The sequence below is a fragment of the Tursiops truncatus genome, chromosome 7, assembly GCF_011762595.2.
Source record: "Tursiops truncatus isolate mTurTru1 chromosome 7, mTurTru1.mat.Y, whole genome shotgun sequence".
Lineage (NCBI taxonomy): Eukaryota > Metazoa > Chordata > Mammalia > Artiodactyla > Delphinidae > Tursiops > Tursiops truncatus.
In genome coordinates this window covers 29332096-29358308 of record NC_047040.1, presented here as the reverse complement: position 1 = coordinate 29358308, position 26213 = coordinate 29332096, and the positions used below count along the sequence as shown (strand labels likewise).

The window sequence follows — 26213 nt, the reverse complement described above, 5'->3', positions numbered from 1 at the left end:
AAAGCACCCACTGTATGGACCTAATTGATTGATTCATTTTTACCAATAATTGCAGAATAAATTTGGATAACCTACTCAAAGAGTTACTCATGTTTTCCTAATTATAGAGTCACCATGCTTGCATTTTTAAAATACTTATTATAGGGCTTCCCTGGTGGCGCAGTGGTTGAGAGTCCGCCTGCCGATGCAGGGGACGCGGGTTCGTGCCCCGGTCCAGGAAGATCCCACATGCCGCGGAGCAGCTAGGCCCGTGAGCCATGGCCGCTGAGCCTGCGCGTCCGGAGCCTGTGCTCCGCAAAGGGAGAGGCCACAACAGTGAGAGGCACGTGTACCGCAAAAAAAAAAAAAAAAAAAAATACTTATTCTAACTTTTACTGATATGAATGATCTGTAGCACACAATTCACAATAGTAAAATCATGCTTACCTTCTTTTGCATTTTAATATATTGTACACATAATCTGAAGATACTTCGCATGCTGAATGTTAACTAAAAAGGTTATATTTTTCAGTGCCCACCAAATCTTCATAAGCAAGATGGATATGCGTGCAATCAAAATCAGGTATGCTGGGCTCTAGGTTTTAAATGGGATTTTATAAAAAGATTAGATTTCAAGGTGTTTTTTTTTGATAAATGTAATTTTGATAGGGAATTGCAATTCAAACAACAGTAAATTATTGCAGTGGTCTTCTAATTCAGAGTTGCTTTATGTCATATAAAATACAAATATGTTATATTTATCTCTGGGTACAAACTGTCCAGATTGAGGGTGAGGAAAAAAATGTAATGGCTGAAGAATTAGAAATCTAATTTATTGAGTTGTGACTATCTTTTAATCATTTCAGCCTGTCTCTGATGGGAAAATATGGTAATCTGTTGTAATGTGGGTTTTTTGTTTTTTTTTCCTGAAGCTATGTTATAACCTAACCATTCACATGCAAAAAAAGCTAAAAATCATATTGGTATCACCCAAAGAAATGTCTCAATTTTTTTTCCATAAAATTAAAAAATTTAGATAGTTAGTTGGATTTAAAGAGCTGTACTATGAGGTATGTTTTGTGTTTTAAATTTTAACTGTCATTCTTATGCTTCTCTTAAGATGTTTATGGTTTTTATTTTCACTGTGAAAGTATTAGGGTACCGAATGAAAAAGAAAACAATTTTGTCTGAAACAATGAAAAGGAGACCTTGCAGTGAGAGTTTGGGGGAAAATGGAACTGGCTACATGTGCCTCATAACATATGTTCTGTCCTCAGGGCCGCTGCTACAACGGGGAGTGCAAGACACGGGATAACCAGTGTCAGTACATCTGGGGAACAAGTAGGTCATGTTTCCTGCTTGCTGGTCACACACAGGTTTCTCTTAATATTCTTCACTGCCAGTCTTGCTGAAAGAGATGTACAGCTTGGGGTGATTAAAAAACAAACAAACAAACAAACAAACAAACAACTAGAAAAGGCTGAAGAGAATGGTGAATCTTAGTTACAAAACCACAGCAAACAACTGCTAATGTTGGGGACTTGTCATCTGAACCAAAAAGTGCCAATCAGTGATTGTGGCTGTGACAGAAAGGATGCTACACCCACCTGCAAAGACTGAGTTGAGTGCAGTGGTCATGCTTATTATCCAGCCACTGGCTGATTTTCTTTGTACCTTGGATTTAACATTCACCCCCTCAAGTTAGCTTTCTGTTCTTTTACCCTAGGATGGAACCAGACTTTTGTTGTTTTTTTTTTTTAAATTCTATAATTGATTATCTCAGTTTGAAGTGAAGAAACACAAGTACTTTGTGAGACGCAGACAGATAGAGATTCGGGTACATGGTCGTGCTTCTCAGTACGTTCCCTACATGTCAGTACACATATTCTCTTCCTGACATTTGTAGTGCCTCGCCAGTGAACTTCAGTTCATGAGGGCCAGGCCGGAAGAGAGAGAAATGGCTCTGCCTTGCTGGCAGAGGCTGGGTCACCTACCAGGAAAAGAAAGTACACAAAAGGAGACTAGGACCCATGCACAAGTGATTTCAGTGTTTGGCAAATGTCATTTAACTGAAAGATTTACTTTCAGTGCGCCATTGGTTAAATTTTCAGGAATTTTAGAAGCCAGTTGACATCATAGTCTTAGTTTGAAATTAGCCATGTACTACACTGTGGAAATTTACACTATGGAAATTGGCAAGTGCTACAAATTAGGATTTTTTTTTCCTTTTTCTGAAACACCAGTTATTAAAATATTTACTGGCACACTCCCAGTTATGGATAGCAAAGAGAACTAAAAGTAATTCTCTTTTCTTGCTCATCTCCAAAAGAGGCTTCGGGGTCTGACAAATTCTGTTATGAAAAGCTGAATACAGAAGGCACAGAGAAAGGCAACTGCGGGAAGGATGGAGACCGATGGATCCAGTGCAGCAAACAGTGAGTGGTCAGCTCTGAGAGTATAGTGAGTGGACTTGGAAACCCTGGTCCAAATGTAAAATGAGCACAAAATAAATGTTACCGATTTTTTAATAAATATTCAACTACTTAAAATTTTAAAGTATGGATTTTAAAAATACATTAGTATAGCTAGAGGCAAATGGCTATGAACTAAACTATTTCTGTGGTACAGACTCACACCATTTCTGTAAAATTCAGAAAAGTTCTTGCATGCTGTATTTTACTTGAAGCTTGTTTTGAAGAGATACTTTGCCAAGGTATTTTAAATTAATAGTGGGTTTTAATTCTCTACTTTTGCTAGCAGAAAAGGCCTATGAAAGTACTAGTATACATGGAATTCTACAAGCAAAAGATATAGCCTGTATATATAATTTGAGGGACCATTTAAAGTGAAGTAATATATATACTTAATTATTTCTCGAGTGTAACACCATTTGATTTAATTAAACATCTAATGTCTGTATTAGAGTTTTGTTTTCCCTTCTAAAAAGTAGCTAGTCAGTGCATATTGGAGGCATCTTTATTCAGGAAATGAGATACTTTCAGAGCACGTTGGTAGTATTTTCCCTTGATTTGGTGAGGAAAGTTAAAATTGTGATTTAATAGTTTATTAAGGTTAACTCAGTGACTTGGATCTATGGGACCACTAAGTGATACACCAAAGCTCCTCCGTTTTCCTTCCATAACAGTGAGGATTCTTCTCCCATTTTGAAGCAGAGCAAGGATTTAAGGGAAGTTTTATTTCTCTAGTTAATGGTCTCTAACGTACTTTAGGAAACTTTGCCATTCTATGTAGTCTTTGATGGTAGGTGAGGCCTACTTTTAAATTTAAAGTTAAACCAAAATAACAGAACAGAACTTCCCATCTGATGTCTCATGAGTGAGTTATAGATGTTCTGAGCTGTTCAGTCCTCGAGGTGCCAGGGAGGAAATGGGGACTAAAATAGTCAAAATCCATGGGGTTGGACACCTCTGGATTTGATTAGCTTCATTCATTAAATCAATGTCATAGACAAATCTGATCATTTCTCTGTGCTTCTGTGAATTCAGAAAGTTGGGAGGCATTGTATCAGATCATTGTAGAAGATAACTTTTGAATATTTGGCAGTAGAATAGCCAACCACCAATGAGTTAAAGAAAATAAATGCATGTTTTTTTAAACTTTAAAAAACTGGGAAATATAACATAGAAAAGTGATTAATATACAAATATACATTTTGTCAAATAAATGCGAAGTGAACTCTCATGTAACCCCTATGTGGATCAATAAGTAGAACATTCCAGAAATGTATTCTTCCCCCTCACAGTGCCCGTGTCTCTCTGCTGGAGGTATTGTCATCCTGACTTTTCGGGCAATTGCTTTCTTTCTTTTCTTTAGAGATTTACTGCCCAAGTTTTCAGCCCTAAACAGTATATTTTGCCTAAAGTTTCAGTAACTTTATGTAAAAGGAATCATATCTCAGGTATTATTTTGTATTTTGCTTAAGTTCATTATTTTAAGAGTTTTCCATGGTATGTGTAGCTGTTGGTTCATATTTATTGTTCATTTGTTTCATTTTCATTCATATTTAAATACCTTGATTTGTTTCTCCATTCTATGTTGATAGACATTTAGATTGTTTCCATGTTTTGGCTATTAGGAACCATGCTGCTGTGAACATTCCGATACATGTAACTTAGCACACATTTGCACATACTTTTCTAAGGCCTTTCCTGGAAGAAAAATTGCTAAGTCATAGGGGATGTATATTTTCAGTGCTCCCAGATGATGTGACACTGTTTTCTAAAATGGTTGTACTAGTAAACCCTACCATCGAGAATTTGTATATGAGAATTTTGTTGTACTTCAGTCTCACCAATACTTGGTATTATCAGACATTTTACTTTTTTTTTTTTTTTTTTTTTTTTGCGGTATGTGGGCCTCTCACCATCGTGGCCTCTCCCGTTGCGGAGCACAGGCTCCGGACGCGCAGGCCCAGCGGCCATGGCTCACAGGCCCAGCCGCTCCACGGCATGTGGGATCCTCCCGGACCGGGACACGAACCCGTGTCCCCTGCATCGGCAGGCGGACTCTCAACCACTGCGCCACCAGGGAAGCCCCAGACATTTTACTTTTATGTATTCTGCTGGGTGTGAACTGCTTTATTATTGTGGTTTTAATTTGTATTTTCCTGATTACAAATGGAAGTTAGCACATTTTCATGCATTTCTTGGACATGGATGTCCTTTTTTGTGATGTGCCACTTTAATTCTTTGCACGTTTTTTAAGGAGTTCATTGTTTACTTCACTGGAGGTAGGTGCCCTCATGGTGGGTGAGTCGTTTAACAATGTCGCTTAGGACCCAGATGATTTCTGCCCCTTTTCTTTGTAATGCTTAGCATGTTCAATTTGTGTCTTTACATTTGTGAATTCACGATTGCAAGGCGAATGCAAAGGCTCCACACTCAAAGGCAGGAAGCAGAGGTAGGAGCAAAAGGTCTTCTCCCTGTCAGGCTCTAACCTTTCATCCAGAGCACAGACATCTCCCCAGCAATCCCTAGCTGCCTTTTCCTCACATCTCAACACCCAGGGGCCGCTCTTAGCTCCAGAAGGTGGGAAGGAGGGATGGCTAGGAAAGTGGGTGTAGCAAATGGGGGTGCCATGATGAACTCAGACACCAGTCATGAGCCATCTTTCAGGGCTGGGCACTTTGCTACACCGAAGAAACTGTGATCCTGTTAGCAAGGAAGGAGGGAGTCCTTACCAACCAACAATATCTGAACAAATGCTTTTATTTAGAAGAAAAGGGAATATTTCCCATTTAAAAATATTTATAGACTGAATAGTTTCGATTTTTTCAGTTTGATTCCTCCTGTCTTGTTCTTCTTTTTTTTTTTTTTTTTAATACGTTCAGCGATGTGTTCTGTGGATTTTTACTCTGTACCAATCTTACTCGAGCTCCACGTATTGGTCAACTTCAGGGTGAGATCATTCCAACTTCCTTCTACCACCAAGGCCGAGTGATTGACTGCAGGTAACACATTAAATGTTGGAAAACCTAATGAATCGCGAGAATTACAAATTTAGAAAAATCAAGGGAAATGATAACTTAGATTTTATTATCACCTTGCATGTTTAAAGTCATTTAAAAAACAAAGTTATATACTGATTTGCAAATTATATTTGCTTAAAAATTATACCAGTTATTAGTAGGGAGACATTCCTTGTAATTATAATCTTAAAAGTAGAATTTTATGGTATTCATGTTGACACATGATTGAAGTTTTGAGCATTGAAATATGTCACTCTCTGAAAACTGTGTGTTTTATTTTTTGTGACAAAAAATAAAGAATTTAAGCTATACTCTATGTAGCATGTGTCTGGTTTAGAAGATGGCTTAATTAATGCCTAATCACATATAGAAAATATACACTAAAATATTATTTATAGCTGTAGTCAGACATTTGATGTCCGGTTATCTGTGAGTACAAGGCACAGAAGATATGAGGCTTATTTTTGAACACTGGGAGTCATATTATATTTTAAATAAATATTGTTCCCATTAAAGTAGTCGTAATTCTAAGATGCTATGCCCTCATTCAGATGATAAATGTCGTTGCCCAAAAGACTTTTGGGATTTCCCCCTACAGAATTGCCTTCAGGGTCTGCAGTGTTTATCCCTAGTATTCCCCAAATAGCAAACCTTCATCTTATATGAGTGAATGAAAGATTTGGAAACATCCCAAAGTAATTTTGAATAGAATTTAGTAAATTGATTGGGTAACCAAATTGGATATTGCTGTCTTGGTCAAATGGTTGCTGATTTTCTGTCTTTTAAATGGCTCTAAAGACTATTCTAACAGTGTCATGGACAATAAGATCCTTCCTGGAATAAATTTGTAGTCCTCAGATCTAGATTACAGATCAGATTACTTTGATGCATAGAAGCTTCCTTTGAATGTGTAAATTTTTGCATGTCTTTAGATACAACAACCTTGTTAAATTATATTGTTTTATTCTAAACTAGCATATTTTAAAAATATTCAGCAAGGTACTTAATTAGTAATTATAACATTGATTATTATTCAAATTCAAGCTGTCCTTCGTTTTGAGATTTTAGAATTATATGTATCAATAGAGAGGAACCGGCTTATTTTTTTCAATCATGAATAGTCCAATCCTCTAAAGTAATAATTTAAAAAATATTTTCATTTGCTATTTATGCTCAACATCTGCCTTTTTGCATCGTGAAACAGCTGAAAGTCTTGAAGAGCTAATGATAAGATTGCTCGTCTTGTTCTTATGCACACCTCTCCCCTAGTTTTAATGTTGGTCTTGAAAACAAGGGAAGTTTTAGAACACACTTTGTGCAAATGACATTTTTTTTGTTCTGGTGAACTGCAGTGTAATAATGATAGTGAAAGACAGTTTCTTTTATTTAGGGGAGGTGGGGAAAGGGGGAAAGGAAGAGAAAAGTAGAGAAATGCTAGAAGAAATCCATGTCCTCTGACAGCCTCTTCAGTTTCCTAAAGAGCAAACCTCATTCATGCTGATGTTATATTTCTAAGTCTGGTGCTAATGGTTGTATGACTATTCTTCTCTTTTTAGTGGTGCTCATGTGGTTTTAGATGATGATACAGATGTGGGCTATGTAGAAGATGGAACGCCATGTGGCCCATCTATGATGTGTTTAGATCGGAAGTGCCTACAGATTCAGGCCCTGAATATGAGCAGCTGCCCTCTCGATTCCAAGGGTAAAGTCTGTTCCGGCCATGGGGTAAGTAGGCATCAGTGTCCAGCCCAAATCTGAAGTTGGAGGATACCAAACATTGTCTGGCATCCTCCAGCTTCACAGTGGTTGGAATTCCAGTTCAGCCATTCTCCTTCCGTGACTGTTGTTAATATCTATGCACTGACTATGATTATTTCCTTAGTATCCTTATCTGCTAAGAATAACTCCTATATGTGTTGATATGGTTTTATTTTTGTTGTTTCTTTTACCACTGGCTATTTGTAGTCACTGCAGTCTCTAGAGATAGCTTGGTATCCAAGGAGTTGGAAGAAAATGTATGTGGTTCCTAAAGAAACTGTAGACCCCATGTGACTGCTTTGTACCATTCACAATAATATACAGCCTCTCAGTAACTGCCTTCCGGCTACTCAACATGCATACTGAGTATCTATGTGTGCAAGATCACACTAGACTAGAGGTTGGATCACAGCTGTAATTCACGTGTTTAAAGTTGTACGGTGATGCTTGGACCATTGGCAGCCAAAGAGAAGATGTACTTTCTATGACAACTGCATGTAGCTTTAATTCTATGCACAAAGTGTTTGGGCAGATGCTTCCTGGCAAACCGAGGTTTAATACTTAAAAGCACATTTTAATAATTATTTAAATTGGGTTTAGTAAAAGAAAAGTAGTTCAGAATTTAAACAGCCTTCTGAAATGGAAAAAAACAGACATGAAGAAACTCAGAGTGATCATCTCAAAGGAAGATGCTGCAATGAAGGTAAAAATAATCCAAAATATAGATAGCTAAACAGGTGATACGTCGTAGAACAAGGTAGAAAGACATAAGAAGCTTATGCCCAATGACTATGATTTCGTGTTTGGTTGAAATCATAGGCTCACTGGGAGGCAGTACAGCCTAGTGGTCAAGAACATGGATTTTGTGGCTAGAAAGAATCCTGGGTTTGAATCCTGGCTCTGCTTCTTTCTATCTCAGTGACTTTGGGCAAGTCACTCAACCTCTCTCAGCCATCAGGGTGCTAGTGTGAGTATTAAATGAGATGCTATACACAAAGCACTGAGCATAAGTACCCAGCACATAGTAAATGTAGTAAATATTCAATAATTGCTACAGTAAAGTAAAAGCACTGGGCAGACCCCTCAGTTATTCAGTTATTGTTCTGAAAGCATTATAAAATTTATTGCTTTAAAAAGGCGCATGAGTCTCCACTACCCCCCCACTTTTTCATCTTGTTAAAAAAGGGGTTAAATTCAGCCTGTTAATCATAATCATGGTGTTATGTCATTTCAGATTAAAAAGCTCTTATTCCAATAAGCCTAAATTCGATTTTATCATCTCTAAATAATCTATCTGCGAATGTATTTCACAGGCAGATGAGGATTTAACCTACTCTGTCTCTAGTTTGTGGATGGTTATTTATTTCATCTAAATTACACATCCATTCCAGCATGCTGCTTGGTCCCCAGAGGAAGAGAAAGGGACAGAGATCGCTCTAGGATGGTCTTCAGCCTGGCTGACTGAGACAGGAGTGATACCGCGGGCAGGCAGGGAAGGTGGGAGGGTGTGTGTTTGGCTGGCAGAGTGCCCCCTAATGACTTCTGTGTTGAGCGTGGTGAGATGATGCAGTGCATTGGTGATTTATGCCTCCAGGTATTTCATCTCTGGCAATGCCTCTTAAACCCAGTATCGCTTAATTTCTTGAGTTAAGCATATATGTTTCTACATTGTCAGACATTTGTGTACTTAAATAATATCAACACGAGTAATTAACATTTAATTTAAAAATTTCTTCCTTTTATTCTTGATTTTTCTATAATTAACTGAAAAAAACCATCATCCAACTATTGGATCTATACATTGTTTCCCCTTGTCTAGTATTCAGAACCATGGGAAATTTTTAAAAATTCCCAATGGGTTTTAAAGCCTCTGCCTTGTTCCATGTCCCTTTTACATTTATCACCATTATTCCACCAAGTGCAGTGAAAATGGCGCATCTCTGTTCTTTGTTCTTCACAGGTGTGCAGTAATGAAGCCACCTGCATCTGTGATTTCACCTGGGCAGGGACAGACTGCAGTATCCGGGATCCAGTTAGGAGCCTGCACCCCCCGAAGGACGAAGGACCCAAGGGTTTGTGTGATTTCGGTTTCAGTTCCTTGCATACTGAATTCATTGGTCCTCTTCCAGTGGCGCCAATATAACAACTTCATAGATTTGACAGGAGACACATAAGAATATCTCTTTTTGCCGTTAAAATGTATGATTCATATCACTACAGAATTAAGGGTTCTTGTAATATAACATTGAAAAAAAAGCTTGTTACCCGTTAGCCTAGAACTGAGATTGGGAAGAAGTAAATATACCAATTTCCTTTCTTTCCTTTAAACCTCATGCTTCTTCCATAATCACAAATGTTAATCATTTTATAGTTTGTCTAAGCTATGCCAGTGTTTTTAATAGATAAACTCTTTTTCACTGACATGAGACTCTGGTCATTCCTCACTACTTGAGTCCTTCCAGAAGGAAGTTGTAGTCTTCCATGCTCTGTTTAAGCACACTTTTGATTAGGAAGAAATTGGAATACTTCACAGACCTCTAATACTTCAAAGAGAAAACGTGAAAGATCTGGAACTTTGTTTTAACCAGCCATTAAAAGGAGTTTAGAGTTAGAAGGAGTCTCAGTGGCCATCTAGAACCACCCTCATTTTTTTTTTTTACATCTTTATTGGAGTATAATTGCTTTACAATGGTGTGTTAGTTTCTGCTTTATAACAAAGTGAATCAGCTATACATATACATATATCCCCATATATCCTCCCTCTTGAGTCTCCCTCCCACCCTCCCTATCCCACCCCTCTAGGTGGTCACAAAGCACTGAGCTGATCTCCCTGTGCTATGCGGCTGCTTCCCACTAGCTATCTATTTTACATTTGGTAGTATATATATGTCCATGCCACTCTCTCACTTTGTCCCAGCTTACCCTTCCCCCTCCCCGTGTCCTCAAGTCCATTCTCTACGTCTACGTCTTTATTCCTGTCCTGCCCCTAGGTTCTTCAGAACCTTTTTTTTTTTTTAGATTCCATATATATGTGTTAGCATATGGTATTTGTTTTTCTCTTTCTGGCTTACTTCACTCTGTATGACAGTCTCTAGGTCCATCCTCCTCACTACAAATAACTCAGTTTTGTTTCTTTTTATGGCTGAGTAATATTCCATTGTATATATGTGCCACATCTTCTTTACCCATTCATCTGTTGATGGACACTTAGGTTGCTTCCATGTCCTGGCTATTGTAAATAGTGCTGCAGTGAACATTGTGGTACATGACTCTTTTTGAATTATGGTTTTCGCAGGGTATATGCCCAGTAGTGGGATTGCTGTGTCATATGGTAGTTCTATTTTTAGTTTTTTAAGGAACCTCCATACTGTTCTCCATAGTGGCTGTATCAACCACTCTCCACCAACAGTACAAGAGGTTTCCCTTTTCTCCATACCCTCTCCAGCATTTATTGTTTGTAGATTTTTTGGTGATGGCCATTCTGACTGGAACCACCCACATTTTGTAGATGGGAACTCTCAGCCCCTGAGGTCAGGTGACATACTATGGTTACTCAGGTAACCAGAGGCAGGGCTGGGACCAGGACCCAAGTGCCCACACTCAGGCCTATTCTCTTTTTTTACATCGTGTTATAATGTAGCCTGTGTCATCATAAATATGATAGTCACTTTCTCACTATTCTTCCCATTCCCAACGCATTTTATGATTTTCAAAGATCTAGAAAAGTCATCAGTTACAGTAGGCTTACTATAGCATCTATAGCATTGTACCTGAGAAACCAAAAAATTACTAGAATGAACGTTGTACACCAATGGGCATTGTATATCAGGTTCTTCTTTTTCATGGTACTGCTAACAGTATTTTATAAATAACTATCATGCTTTTTTTTCCTGAAGGTAGGAAAAATGCATATAGAAATAGTGTCATTTTGATGTGCTTAGTTTTGGATGAAAGTGCCTTTAACCTCTCTGAGCTTCAGTATTGTCCATAGAGGAAACTATGACTTCGAAAGCGTATGAAGTTCCATAGTCCTCAATTCCTGAAGAGATTTAGGCTGATTTGGGTGCATGTGTAATGTTCAGTAGGAGTGGGTGTGTTAAAACACTTCTCATGAGTTTGCTTAATATGCCGTGATATTAAGATTCTATAAGAATCACAAGCACACCCTCACAGTCTATTTCTGTTCTCCTTCTATTTCTAAAAAGGAACCAATTCCACTTTTACATTTAGTCTTTCGTTACTTTAAAATTAGTACAAAAAATTCTTGGATCCACCTTCAGAACTTAGATTTAGAGAAGATTTAGACTCTGACAAGAAGGAGAGATTCATTCTTTCCAAATTTTCTCGCCATAGCATGTCTGTGATTCTCTGAAAGATCTAGATGCTGTTTCCTCAAGTGATGTATAAGGATGCCTGAACAGATGAGCAGAGCTAAAGTGGCTTAGACTTTGTCCTTTTTCATTATGTGGGATAGGGGATAATTAATTGTCTGGTTCTCTCTATTCCCCGTTCCTTCACTCACCTGTGCCTAGAAAACTTACTTGGAAACATAAAGTAAACTACATTCTAGAGAAGAGAATATCCATAGCTGCCTTTTGTTTCGTTTTGCTGTCTTCCCATTTCATGTGGTGCTCGTTTTCATTATCTTCTGAAGATAACCTTTTTGATCATTCAAGTTTATTGTAGGAAATTTTGAAAATACAGAAAAGATTAAAAAGAGGATAAAAACCATTCTTAATCTGGCAAGTCAGAGGTAATCAATGTTAGCATTCTGGTAAGTTTCTTTCCTATTGCATATTTTCCTTTTTTTAAAAATTCTTAATGAAGACAGTGGAATCATTTGAGTAAACCTACCAATTGGCTCTAAAATTTCTAAAATCCTCATGAATCTCTAATAATCTTGATTCATTTGAAAAAAAGCCATTAATTGATATAAACAAAGAGCAGTTATTATTGTAAATTATCAGATTTCCAGAAAAGTCAAGCAATTTTAGAACAAAGAAATAATGGCTCTATCCATAACGGTCGTTTATATCTTTTCAGCCTCTATAGGAAACTCCGGTAATATACTAGGAAAATGGGAAACAACAGAAATAAAAATTTAAACACTTGGCTGTAGATTTTTGATATTCTGGTTAAAAGAAGATGGTAGAAGAGAAACTAGGTACTTTACTTCTATTTTTTAATCCAGATAGCAAATATTTATTGATTCTCTACTATTTAAAAGTCAGCACATCCTTGCACATAGTAGGCACTCAATAAATATCACATTCCTTCTCTTTGGGAATATATAAAGGAAGTGAAATGGTGCATGTAGTGCTGATTTTCCGTTTTTCAGAATCCATTTGTTGTATTGCCTTGCTGAAGAGTAACAAGTAATGAACTCAAGGTATTGAAACAATCAGTACTTCCTTGACTGTAGGTTCAGCAGCTGTATGAGGTGCCAAAGTTTTTCTCTATAACTTTGTGCTCTACATTCTTTCTCATGATTGAATTGGTCTGGTGTTGGATCAAGGCCAAATTAGTAAAAAAAATAAAGGTGAATTCTGTGACTCTGTTTCCATTGATTTGAGGAAGTCAGAAATGAACCAATGTGTTTTGGGTATTCCTTTCATTTTAACTATAGGTTCCTGGAAGAATAAAAATTCAACTTCTCCATCTAGGTAGGGATGAAAAACACACATGAAAGTATTGTCATTAAAGTCACTCTGTACTCGCTAAAGTTGTCCACTGTTAACCAACTGTTTAAAGCATGCTAGATTCTTTGCTCCAACTCTCAAATCAAAATTACTACAAGACAAGAAATAGGATCTCAATGCAAAAACCATGTGGGCGAGGATTTTTTTAAAAAGATTTTCTATCACATATTACTTCATTCATGTTTTCTACATTGTCATTCATTTTACATATGAAGACTTTTCTGGGTCCCTCTTCTCCCAACCTGTTTCCACTGAACTCCCTGAAAGAAATTATTTTGGTTTGTTCTACAAGGGTAAAATATGTTGGAACTCTGTTTAGAAGACCTAGAATTTCCACCTGCTCTAAGGAGAACCACGTCAAGTACCAGTAATTTTTGTAACGTGTAGGCATCGTTGCGCAGTGCTTACTATGAAATACAATGGAACTTTTCTCACTGGTTGGTTTGCAGCACCATTGTAGGAGGAAAGAGAAGAAACTGGAACATATCAAATATTTTTATTGATATATATAAGGGCAAAGAACGGTCCTGGGAAGCTTTGGTCAGAGCCTTTCATCATGACAATAGTCATCAGATCAGAGATGGAAGGGCCTTAGTGGTAATTCAGTTCAGACCCATTGTTTTAAAAATGAGAAAACTAAATTAGCAAGGTTAACAGCCAGTTAGGTGCAGAGCCAACAATAAAACGTAGATCACCTGATCTTCAGCCCAATGTTTTCTTTCTGTTATTGCACACAGCCTGAGTTAAAGCTGGGTGTTCAGTTATGCTGCTAGTTTTCATAGCAGTACTAAGTAGAAAGGGTGAAAAAAATAAAACAGGTAATGATGAAGCTTATTAGCTGATCCATTATTGTCAAAGGAAGCATTATATTATTAACATTTAGCAGTATGTTTTCATTTTTGTTTTACTCTTTCTGTTGTTGGCTGGATTATTATTATTATTTTTAATCTTGGTCCCTGCTATCATATGTGATAAGAGGTAGAATTTTTGAGACATATATAATATCAAGATACGAACTATGAAATTTTTCCTTTTCTTAGGAATTTCTATTTTATATGTGGAATTCTTCCACAGACTAGTCATGCTTCAGACACTTTGAAATTGTGTTTTTGAAACTGAGCGATTGGCTTTTTTCTTTTCTTGCTTTTAGAGACTTTCTGAAACAAAAAGCTGCATTATTTCATCTCTGTGATTCCAATGAACCAAAAGGGGCTATAATCCTGCATCCTTTAATACTTCAAAGGCAGGAGGCATCAAAGCCATCATTTGTACTCTATGCACCAAAGTTCCTTCTGCAGAGATTTATTATCTTGTTAAAATTTAAGGTTAGAAATAAATACTATACTTAATCTGTAACCAAACTGTGTTGTTTGCTCCCTTACTCTTACACCGTATTTTCTGGAACCCCCCAAAAAAGGCATTTGGTAGATAACAAATGAGTGAGTGAATGAACAAATACAGTCACATAATAAATAAATTCTTACAGAAGTGAAACTAGATCATAGGCCCCTAAAGTTCCAAGGAATTTTTTTTCAGTGAGAAGATAAATTCTTTGTAGCTGTGAAGAGCAGCTGAGACCTTGGTTTCTGAATATTTTCCCCTGTACAAATCCACCCACCTGTGAGCCACTCAGTGAATTCATGCCAGTTTGAAAACACGTTGAGTCGCTACCTACTGAAAGAGATAACCCTGTCAAGTATCATGATAAAGAATCAAATGGATTTTACACATATTTTTAGTATACCACCATTAAAAGTAGTGGGAGGGAGGGAGAGCAAAGACGGGAGAGGATACCTTTGAAAAAGCTATTTTTCCACTTACTTTTATGTTGCTTTGGTGTTGACTACTCATCGGTTAAGAATTGGAGATAACTGTTCTTGCTCAGGGGAGATTAAAGACTATATCTTTTTATCTTGAATACATATTTGAAGCATCTGTAGGAGTCTTAGTCCTCTGGTTGTTTCTAACACCTGCATGATTGATTGCCTAATTCTCTCGGTTCTGCAGTGAGAAATTACATCCATAGCAAATACAAAAAGCCTTTTAAAATAGCTATTTTTAGTCATCATTCATACAGTTACTATAAAGATAACAAATATTCATTTATCATTATGTTTTACAGAGATGTGTGTGTGTTTCTTGTAATTTAGCACATAGAGCTTATATAAGAATTAACCAGGTAATAGTACTCTCACGTACTTCGGGTCTGAGGGCGAATGCCTAAAACTTAAGCAAAAAAAGCAAAAAAAAAATGATAACATGATGTATCCTGGTTAATTTAGTATTCTGAAAGCAATGATTTTCTAAGGACTCAAAAAAAGAAAAAATAAGGCACTCGATCTAGAATACCCTTCATCCCAATATTTACCTCCACAATTTGGAAGTCTGAGCCATCAGTTAGGTTATTTTGAATTATAATGTACTGTCATATTTGGAAAACATTGCCACCACCTTATATGTTGGTCTTCTTTCTTTTCCCCTCAATGCTCTCCAGAGACTTTCTCTGTTTTCTGTTGTGTCCCCATCTTTTTCGTTATTTTAAGAACAACTCAGGTTGTGCTAAGTTAATGATAAAACTAGAATCTCTCACTCAGATTATTTGCTCTGTGATAAAATGAAGCAATTGTACTGTTGCTCACCAAGGTCCCCTCTCTTCTTTGGGAGAATATTTAGCTCAAAATGTTAACAAGCCCAATATTAAGCCTTAAAAAATTGCCTTAAAAACTATTAAGCCTTAAAAAATTGCCTTAAAAACTATGACTTCGAGTCATAGTTCTTTGTTTCCCATAACACACAATCTGTGTGAATGCAGCCTTGTGGAAGGTAATTTCGGTCTTCATCGGTAAAGTGATTGAAGCCAGTACTTTTGATTCACATAGAAATGTGAGTTAAAGTGCATTTTTGTCCACAGGTTTGCATGTATATTCAGAGCCGCACAGACACATTCAACCCTGAATAACCTGCCTCCCTCCTTCAATGCTAAACTTCATCTTGCCCATGCAGAGAACGCTGGGGACCTGTGCTCATTCCAGGCCCATTTTGCAACCTGCCAAAGCTATTCACAGAAGTCGTGATGTGCGGGGATGGAGTGTCTCCACTCAGCCATCCGCTACTGCATGGTTTGAAGCAATTAAGACAGTTTCCCAGAGACCCTAACTTTCTCTCAGTGCGTAGTTTATACACTGGAGACTATAAACAAAAACTAAATGTCCCAATACAATGTGTGTCCCAAACATTGCAGGTTATTTGAGATACACTTTTCCAGATAAAGTAACTTTCCAGGTAAAAATGTGGTTCATTTGAAATATATTCTGTTTTAAATTTGTAAGGATTTTCACAAAATTGGAATAAGATCTGAATTTCAAAAAAGATATAGCTTCTTAGGCATATTTCGTGGTTTGAGAAGTTTATAAAAAGCATAGTAATGGTTTATTACTTTCATAACCAAAATACAGATTTGCTGTTATGCAATTAAAATTACATTTTAATTTTATCTCATTCCGTGTAGGACCTATAACTCAAATTGGATTATTTACATGTTTAAAGTATTTATAAAAGATTATGTTTTTAAGTAGCATCTGTGGAATTTGAACGTAAATTCAAAATCATCCTCAAATATTTGCAATGTGTATGTAGATCTTAACTTCAAATCTTAAAGCAAAGATCTCAATCTTTAACCGACTTTCAGAGCATTTCCTAAACGGATTATGTGTATGTTAGTGAAATCAGTGTGTAATTAATTTCCTTTGTTAAAAAAATCTCCGTTTTCCCTCCACACAGTGAGCATGGCCACAAGCAGGCTAATAGGTGCTGTGGCCGGCACCATTCTGGCCCTGGGGGTGATTTTTGGAGGCACAGGGTGGGGAATAGAGTAAGCATCTTTCTGCGTTTCAGAGTGTTTCTGTTTGGTTCCTGGCGTGTGAGCTGACCCTTGGCATCCGACTCCCCCATGTGTTGTCTCATTGCTGTGTTCCCCGTGGTAGTGCCCCTTGTGGTGTGATTTGGATGTGTTTGTGTCCTGTGGTTTTCTCGTGCAGTGGAGAACCTTCTCCTGCCTGGAACAATGTGGGGCATAAAATAATATTGGGGTGCTTATGATGTCTTCACAATTAAGGCAATGGTCCAAAAGCTTCCATTGCTCCTCCATTTGTAAAAGTAATTTTAAGATACAGACTTTTTTGGACAAACTATTGACAAAAATGCTTTTATATGAGAGTTTGTTAGGATTCTTATAACAAGTTTAATCTTCACCAGTCAAATAGATCCACGTATACAGCTAGGAATTATCAACAGTTGTATCTCCTTTTAAAGATAATCCAAATGTAGCCACTAATATTTCCTCCATTTATTTAGAGTGATACAGGAGGCTTCAGCTTAATTTTTTTTTAAAAAGAAGATATTCAGGATACTGCCTTTATTTTCTTCTTATAGAACAGGTTAATCATTCAAATCAGAAGTTTACATAAATATTTGGAAACAAGGAGCCTTAAGAAAGGGAAGATATTTAGTGCAAACCTTAAGTGAACAGTTGCAAATTATCTGGTGCGTTTGTCTTAAAAATAACGAGTGTATAAATAAATATATTGTGTGCCACTTGCCCTACACAGAAATACAGCTCTTCTCATTGGTGCTTTAATTTAGGTTGCTCTGTACTTGATCCACGTCCTCACAACAGCTGTCATTTCTCCATGGGATATAGCTTTTATGAGGTTGCCAATCTGTAAACTAAAAGATTATCCTAATATTTTCCCCCTCTAATTACAGAGAAAGCATTTACAAATAACAGAAATACCCCACACATGCTGTCTTTTCTATTCAGTGTAGTGGTGGTAACCCTCCCCAGTGGCCCAGGAATGATTTCCTAGTATCTTAAGGAAACACCAGATAAACTCTATTCAACCTCCCCAAACCACGGGCTTGTTGCTAACATCACACACGTTCCTCCTTAGTCCCATTAGTTGCTGCACACAGTACAGTACGGGCCTGGGAGACCTCAGCACCAAAATAGCATTAAGAGAGGAGGAGTCCAGAGGTGTCACTTTGTGTTGAAGATTACCTAAGCTTTCTCTCCCCTGACTGAAGGGCTTTGACTAGACTGGGATCTTCTAACTCACATCCCATCTGTATGGACTGTGAAGCTAATTAATCCGAGGGAAGCTAAAATACTGGAAAAGATATTTTATTTCTCTTTACTTGTTAGAAAATAAATATTTTATTTCTCCTTACTTACTTGTATATGACAGAGGTAAAATATTTAGAGAAAACAAGAACTTTGTCCTGTAAAATTTCACTTTGGGTCTGTTAACTGGATTATATACAGAAGCAACATTCCTTTTCCAGGAGAAATTCTATATACATTTATGTGAAATTCCTCCCTGAAGAAAGGTAGTTTTCTAAAAAATCATCCCAATTCCATTTTTTATATTATTTTATAGTATATAAATTCCATTTTATATCATTTTATACTATTTATTGGCCATAACTGAAATGTACTAACAGAAGGGATGAATTTTAATAAATTTCCCTTGGAAAAATTTAGAGCTGGGCAAAATCCAAGGCCTTTGCTGTAAGGCATAGTCTTTGTTACCAACCTTTGTTTCATCTACCCTTCCACTGTTGTTAGCTTGTGGCTTTTTCTGGTTGTGACAGGTAAGTCCGTATAAGCATATATGTATTTCTTTAAAATAGATTTATTTATTTAACTTGGTTTCTGCACTCTTTTTGTCTATTAGTTTACTGGTTTTTTTCCTTCCAATTCTAAATTTTGCCATAATTGCTAAAAACAGAAATATAGCTTTTTAAAAATAAAATCCACATAGTATGATATAGATGGTTTTAACACTTTTTGGTTCAACTGATAGTATTAATGTTCATTTAGTCACTGAGGATTCCACAGAGCTTTTTTTTTTGGTTTTGTTTGGGATTTTTGCCTTTACTTCTACTCCTTAGTTTATAATTGTAAATCAGGAATCATTTCTCATGGATTATGTATTGATTCTAATCCCAACCTATGCTTTCTGGGCTGGTAAAGTACAAATCATTTCTAAAGCATACGGAATGTAGACGGCAATACAAATTTTTTGAAAGTTTGTTTCAAAATTTGATTCCTTATTAAAATGTGGGAGTTTGGGATTGACATATACACACTGCTATATTTAAAATAGATAACCAACAAGGACCTACTGTATAGCCCAAGGATGTCTGCTTAATATTCTGTAACAACCTAACTGGGAAAAGAATTTGAAAAAGAATAGATACATGTATATGTATAACTGAATCACTTTGCTGTACACCTGAAACTAACACAACATTGTTAATCAACCATACTCCAATATAAAATAAAAATTTTTAAAAAAAGAACAAAAGCAGAAAAAAATGTGGGGAGGAAATACAGCTAAATGGGATAATGTTTAGCAATCTTAAAGATAGTAAATTGTTTTGGCTTTGCAGGCCGCAGGGTGTCTGTCATAGCCTGTGCGTACCTCTGCTGTCTCTGCATGAAAGCAGCCATAAACAGTATGTAAACCAATGAACGTGGCTGTGTTCCAATAAAATTTCTTTGCCAAAAAAGCATCGGGGGCATATTTGGCCTGTGGTCTGTAGTTCGCTGACCCTCAGTTTGTAGCATAAGCTTGAGAGTCAGACAAATTTGTGTTCAGATTTTGCCTCTGTCACTTATTAACTTCTAGAAGCCTCTGTTTCTTCATCTATTAAGCAGGGATAATCATAGTTCCTATCTCGTAAGGTTTTTGTGAGGATCAAATGAAATAATATTTGTCAAGAGCTTAGAACTGTACCCGGCATGTAGTAAGTGCTCAATATACGGTAGGTAATCAGCTTTTCCTGCACTCATTATTATTTATTCTTTTCAGTGTGTCTCTACAGGCCACTGAGGTTTATGTTCTGTAGAACCTCAGTGGTTAGCCTGTGAAGACCACATCCCCCAGCCTCCCATTGTCCCCCAGACTCACTCATCCTCCACCTCCCCACTCATGCCCACAGCACTGGGAGGTCTCCGAGTAAAAACATACAATGCACACAATTTTGGTGCTGCTAAAAGTGGCATCCATTTATGTACACAGTTGAGGGCACTGATGTGAGCAGAAAAGAGAATTTTTTACACAGAAATGAATGTATACACAAACTCAGGATCTTAGGGGAACTATGAAAATTGGCCTCGTGACTTCTGAAACAGAGATATATAGTTAGGACTGGAAGTGGCTTGCCGTTAGGAGCACTGGACCTGCATATTAGCATCCTGGAGGTTGTGATACTTAGAATAATTCGTTTGCTGAAGTTAGCGTTTCTTACATTTAAAAACAGTGAGCTAAAGTATTTTCCATGTGGGTGGAGAGGATTTACTGTATGTTTCAACTCTTAAACAACTGATAGAAGCTCCACCTTGCATTTTCTTTCTTGCTGTCTTTCCGACTCTCTCTCTCTCTCTCTCTTTTTTTTTTTTTTTTTCAACTATCTCTAAACCTCAGATTTCTCTTAGCAATAACTGGAAAATTGAAGATAGATTCAATTTTCAAAAGAACCTAAGGAATCTTTTTCCCATTTCTACTGAATTACCCAAATGAATTTTATGCTTCCTTTATATCTTGTCTTTGGAACCCCATGTTGCTGTGTAAACACTGTATAGGTCTGTACAGTGAAGCTCTTTGAGAGCTTCAACGTTTCTATTTTTTGATACCCTCCTTCCGACTTCTACATTTTAACTGTCTCCAACGGGGGATAAAAAATTTAGCATTCAGACAACTTTATGTGCTGCTTGAAAGAGCATTTCAGTGGAATAGTTTTCCTTCTTTTCATGCCCTCATTTGCCAGTCAGATTGAATGAATTCTAACGCAGTAGTGTTCTTTATTCGCTCTTTTACTTGTTTGATTTGTGATACTGGGAAAGGGGAGGAGAAGAAAGATGGGCAACGGCAGCTATTGGGCATCCATAATTTGCTTCAAATTCTGAAAAAGGTGAACGGAATGAATTATTCTGTCAGTGGTGCAGAAACTTTGGATTTCCAGGTAGATGAATCCAAGCAGTAGCTGTCTATAAATAAAGGCGATTTAAGTGTTTAGCGATCTTTTATGCAGGGGACTTACTTCCTGAAACTGCTTATGTGCCTGTCCCTGGTGGTAATGAAAGTGGTCGGCTCATATGACTTTCTTCCCATGATCCTTTGTCACAGGTCCTAGTGCCACCAATCTCATAATAGGCTCCATCGCTGGTGCCATCCTGGTAGCAGCTATTGTCCTTGGGGGCACAGGATGGGGATTTAAGTAAGCAATGCCGCATGTCTTCTTCTCAGTGGCTCTGGTACTTCTCTTTTCTGCTTACATAACTAAGTTTTGAGTTCCTGCTACCAGATTTCGAGTTTTAACAATAAAACTGCTAAAAATAAATATTTTTGTTCAGAAATGGGTCAGAAATGAAGAAACATGGAACCTCAAATATCATCTTCAGGCAAGTGGGAAAACATGAAATGTAGAAGGCATTCACTGCACTGCTTAAAGGAGAAGTTCTTTGATAAAATAACTTTTAGGAGCAAGCATCCTGAGAAACATTTATTTATATGCAGATAATCTAGGAAACTATGTCATTGGAAATAAGTGGATAAAACTGTTTAAAACTGGTGTATATGCCATTGACATTTTGAAATTTTCACAACCTAAGTAACCATTTGGTTCTTATTTTTCACATGTAACATGTATAGCTTTGTGATTCGAAAAGCTTCATTAATTTTATAAAAACAGATTTAAAAAAATAGTTTGATTAATTCCCTAAACTACTGAATTGGTTTCTCATTGGAATTTGAAGTCTGTGGCTTTGTGACACTTCCTATTTTCTAATGAACTGTTAATATTGACATGACTGGTAGGCCTTTGTGTTTTCATATGACCTTTCAGTTTGGATTGTACATTGATCACTGAAGTAAGTTTGTTTAAATAGACACACCAGATAATCACAAACAAACCTTAATTGTGGTCCAAGTTTTTGGACCTAATTTATCCAGTTTGGATGTTTCCATACCTTGGATTCATTGGATAATTGCCTTTTATACCTTTTCGTGCTGTGATGACTTGATTATTGTGGTTTGTAGATAAGACCTCCTGTGCCAAACACTCCCTGTGATCAATTCAGTTTCAATTAGATCTAGGGAAACAAATTTAAACAGGAAATAAGACCATTACCCAAATTCAAAACCCACTTTGCCTCCCTCTGGTTATTCAACAGAGGAAGTTTTTGACCTAAATTGAAAGTTTCAATTGAAATTGAAAGTTTCTGACCTTGAATTATCTGAATAATTGCCTTAATTATGAACTTTATTCTATTTTATGTTTGGAATTCTGAATTCAATATATTTAAACCAGGTAAAATGTTATTATTAGAAACTGATTATGAAAGAAAAACAAACCAATAGATGATTTAAATAAATTCAACATTTTCTGCTAATTTTGTTATTATATTAAGATTTAATGCATAAGCCTACAAGGTTTTGAGTGGCTTCAAGTTGGAAAGGTGTTATCAGATGGGACTTCTTTTCTACAGGGATATTTATAAACTTGAACTTGTTTGGCGAAACAGTAATTTTGGCATCGAAATACTTTGAAAAACACACACAAAGTAAGCAAGTCCTGTTTAAATTTCTTGTATGGTATTACCAAAATATTGCCCAGATGGTGAGTCTCTCACATGGTACCTAACAAAAGAATATATGTTTGTTTGGGCTGACCTAATTCCAACAAAAACTTTTCAGTGTCTCATTACTGTAAAAATGTCATTGTACGTTGCAGTAGTTCCAGGATCTGTTATCATTCTAGAATGCTCCTTTAAACTTTTTCAAAAATATGCCTCAAGAAAAATAAATTGGGCTCATGCCCAGGCTTATGCCTCCTTAGTGTTAGGAAACCTCAGTTTCAAAGGCCTGGAGAAGAGTCTCCTGGGCATCTTTGCCATCCAGCCACCTGCAGTGACAGATGTATCACTTCAGCATTTGGAGATAAGAGCACTGTTCTGTAGCAGGACCTCAAAACAGTGGCCTGGCCTAGCTCACAGCTTGAATTGCATGTTTCTTTGGGGAAAAACAAAAAAGCCTTTATCACTGTGTATATAAGTGGATTAGGCCCGTACAGTTTATTTATATCTGCGAGAGATGTCTAATCATCAGAACACACACACACACACACACACAAAAAGAGGGGAGAAATGGATACTTAATGAGGTGAGAAAAACAGCCTTTCTGGGGATGCTGTGCAGACACGTGTACGGCTGGGCTGTGTCAATACCCCTTCCCATCCCTATGACCCTTATAGGAAGACATTGTAGCAGGCGCACAGTAGTGCGAAGTAAATATTTGTATGCCCTGAAACAAAGAAAAAAATGAAGGCAGAATTCTCGAACATGTCGCTTTAGCCGTTTAAATTCGGAGAAGCTGCTACTCTTTGTGCTATTGGTTTGCTCCATGAGGAGCTTTATATTTTCAGAGTTTAGATCTTTAGATTTTAATAGTAACCATGTGGTTTGTATGAAACTTTAAATAACTGCTTACACCTTGCAATAAAACGCTTTGGGTGCTGAATGATAAAGCTTAGGTTTTCCCACCATTTGGACAATTTTGGAGATGATTAGTCTAGAGGTGATTTGGAAGTAAAATTATTTGCTAGTTGAACTGAAACTTTGAGTTTTTTCATTGAGTTCAGTGTAGATACAAAAGAGCTTTCTTTAGAATCAGAAGTTGAAAACAGTTTTTAAAAAGGATTGCTCTAAATAAATACCTTTATTGGAAATCCCTCCTGAAACGGGTTTTTATTACTAGACGGGAAATTGGCAAAGTAGCCTGAAGAATCTGAGGGTACATAAACTTTTAGATTAAAGGAAAATATATTAACTGCTCAGGGGAAGTACTGCTTTTTCCTAATGTCACATTTCTTTAGGTATAACACTGAGTAACATAGATGTGGAGGAAGTATCATACCAAACATGATCTGTTAGAGTATGCATGAGAAATACAGCTGTGCTCTGACTCCTGACACTGTCTGCCGTTCTTTTTGGTTCTTTTTTTTAAACCATATTTCCCCTGAAATAGGTGGTAAAGCATATGTGAGTGTACATGCATGTGTGAGTGTGTACATATTTGTGTATGTAAAGTGATAATGAAGCTTTATCAAGATTGCTGTGGTCAAAAAAATAATATGAATTTAGATTACTTCTTTTTAGCAGAATAGTAGAGGCTGAAAGTTGTGGTTAACGTAAGTAAGACTTGCATGAGCAAGGTTGTGAAACTCTTAAAAAGAAAAAAATGCTTAATTTGGTAGGTTATTTTTTTTTAATATTCTGATGTATTGGATAATGTGGTAGGCATACCTTAGTAACTTCAGTTAATTGCATATTCCAAGTATGAAGATGGCTAAGGGATAATTCAGTCTATGAACTCACAGTCTTTGGGGGTGTCAGGATTTTTCTCTGAGAAATCCTGTGAAAACTGAACATAGGCCCTTGGCACACCAATTTGTCCAACTTTCCACCACATCTGCATCGATTTACACTCACGCCATGCTCTTTTTTTCTCTCCATCCCTACACACACTAAATAAAGCTACGAATTGTGCTGCGGAAGATTGCAAACCTCTGTCCTGGTTGACTCCTGGAGACTCATGGCCCCTGTCCAGTGCTGAATAATAATGCTGCCCCACTAGGTCATTAGAGCTGTTGCTTTCCCTGGACTTTGGAAAAAAATCGAGAAAATGAAGGATCGTTTTAGTAGCATTTAGGATCATTCTCTAAAGCTTAGGAAAAGTGACAAATATATAAAAAGAAAATTGCATCTCTCCATCTAAAAATGAACAGAATTGCTGTTATTAACCTAGATATGGCTTTTTAGCTGAATTCCTTAAATTTGAAGACAGGAATTTTGATGTGAACAATATGGTCATTTATATGCACATAAAGTATATCAACATCATAGGCAACGGTAGTAGAAAAGAGGAATTCTAGGTGATGGTAGGAAAAGAACTTGAAGGTAATAGATGATGCCAGAGTTTGTTGGCAATTCATATCACAAGATTTTAGGATGAATATTGAGTTCTTCCAACCATATTATAATCTCAGTCTGTGGAAGACTGTTGCCATGTCCCATTATTCCGCTGCTTGCTCTCTGCATGGGATTTGGTGGCAGGAGTGGCCGTCCTAGCCTGGCAGAGCTCCTCCTGACATTAAAAGTGTTAATTTAATAAGTCTGTGGAATTACATATGTGGTTTCCTCTCTATGAGAAGTTACTTGGGATACAAGTCCTTACTGAGCCTGACTTGAACTCTAGGAGATTCTGTTTGGCTTTTGTTCCTTGTCATTGGAAGTGCTAAAGAAAAGACTGTTTACGTGCTTGCAATAAATGAAATTTAAAGGACCATATCTGGATTATCACAAGGAAAGTTAACTGAATTGTTTGAATGTCACATTGGATGAAATTTGAAAGGAACTTAATATTGCTAATTACATTTTCTCAAAAAAGCAAATGTCCTTTTTTCTTTTTTTTTTGCTTTTCATTTTTATAGAGTTAGGAAATGGGATCAATTTTAGGTAGTCTTTCCATGAGGAGGATAGCCAGACTGCCGCTTATCTGAATTACATGACCATATCCCAGTGCAAAATAAGGAGCCCTATTCCTCTAGTACCTGCGACTCCTGGGTTAGGCACTTTCTCACTCAGACCTCACAGGTGGTGGTGGTGTTGGGTTGGCCAGAAAGACCCACTTCAGCTCCCTGACTCAACCCCCTGGGGAAGGGAACTCAGTCTAAGGTGACCAAGGAGGCGGGGTTGGGCAAAGGGTTCTTGGTGGGCAGGTGATGACTCATCATGGAAAGAAAAGAAGGTCTTAGTGATGGATAGACATACCCTTAAAAGAAGACCTGAGACTTTGCAATTCCAAGATGGTCATTGTTACCTGAAGTGCTTTTTAAAAATTTTGTATAGATGTATATGTGGTATAATATATAGTAGACAAAAGTACAGGTTTTTCAAAAGTAGTGAAAATGGATGAAAACTGGGTCAATGCAGGGTTTATGGATTACACTAATATTTTATAATGATCCAGAAATACCTTGCAGGTTATGATGAAAAAGTGAGCTGCCTTCAGAATCTAGTGAGCAGAGGTATTCAGACGAAACACTGTGGAAGAAAAGCAGCAAATATCTACGCATGAGAGTAGCGCTTTCTCATTAAAATAGAACAAAGAGACTTGACAGGCAGTTCTCAACGTACAGTAGCCCATAGTGGTTTTACAGTTTACCCC

The 26213-nt window shown here is 37.0% G+C and overlaps 1 protein-coding gene across 1 annotated transcript in view; it reads left to right on the top strand.

Annotated features, from left to right (window-relative positions):
• ADAM23 (ADAM metallopeptidase domain 23) overlaps window positions 1–16908 on the top strand; it is a 150405-nt gene extending 133497 nt beyond the window's left edge. The window contains exons 19-25 of the mRNA XM_073807353.1: window positions 512–562; window positions 1257–1320; window positions 2309–2414; window positions 5330–5449; window positions 7024–7192; window positions 9186–9297; window positions 16705–16908. Coding sequence (XP_073663454.1) covers window positions 512–562; window positions 1257–1320; window positions 2309–2414; window positions 5330–5449; window positions 7024–7192; window positions 9186–9297; window positions 16705–16799 — 717 coding nt within the window. The 3' untranslated portion in view covers window positions 16800–16908. The remainder of the gene's footprint in view (window positions 1–511; window positions 563–1256; window positions 1321–2308; window positions 2415–5329; window positions 5450–7023; window positions 7193–9185; window positions 9298–16704) is intronic.
• The last annotated feature ends 9305 nt before the right edge of the window (window positions 16909–26213 follow it).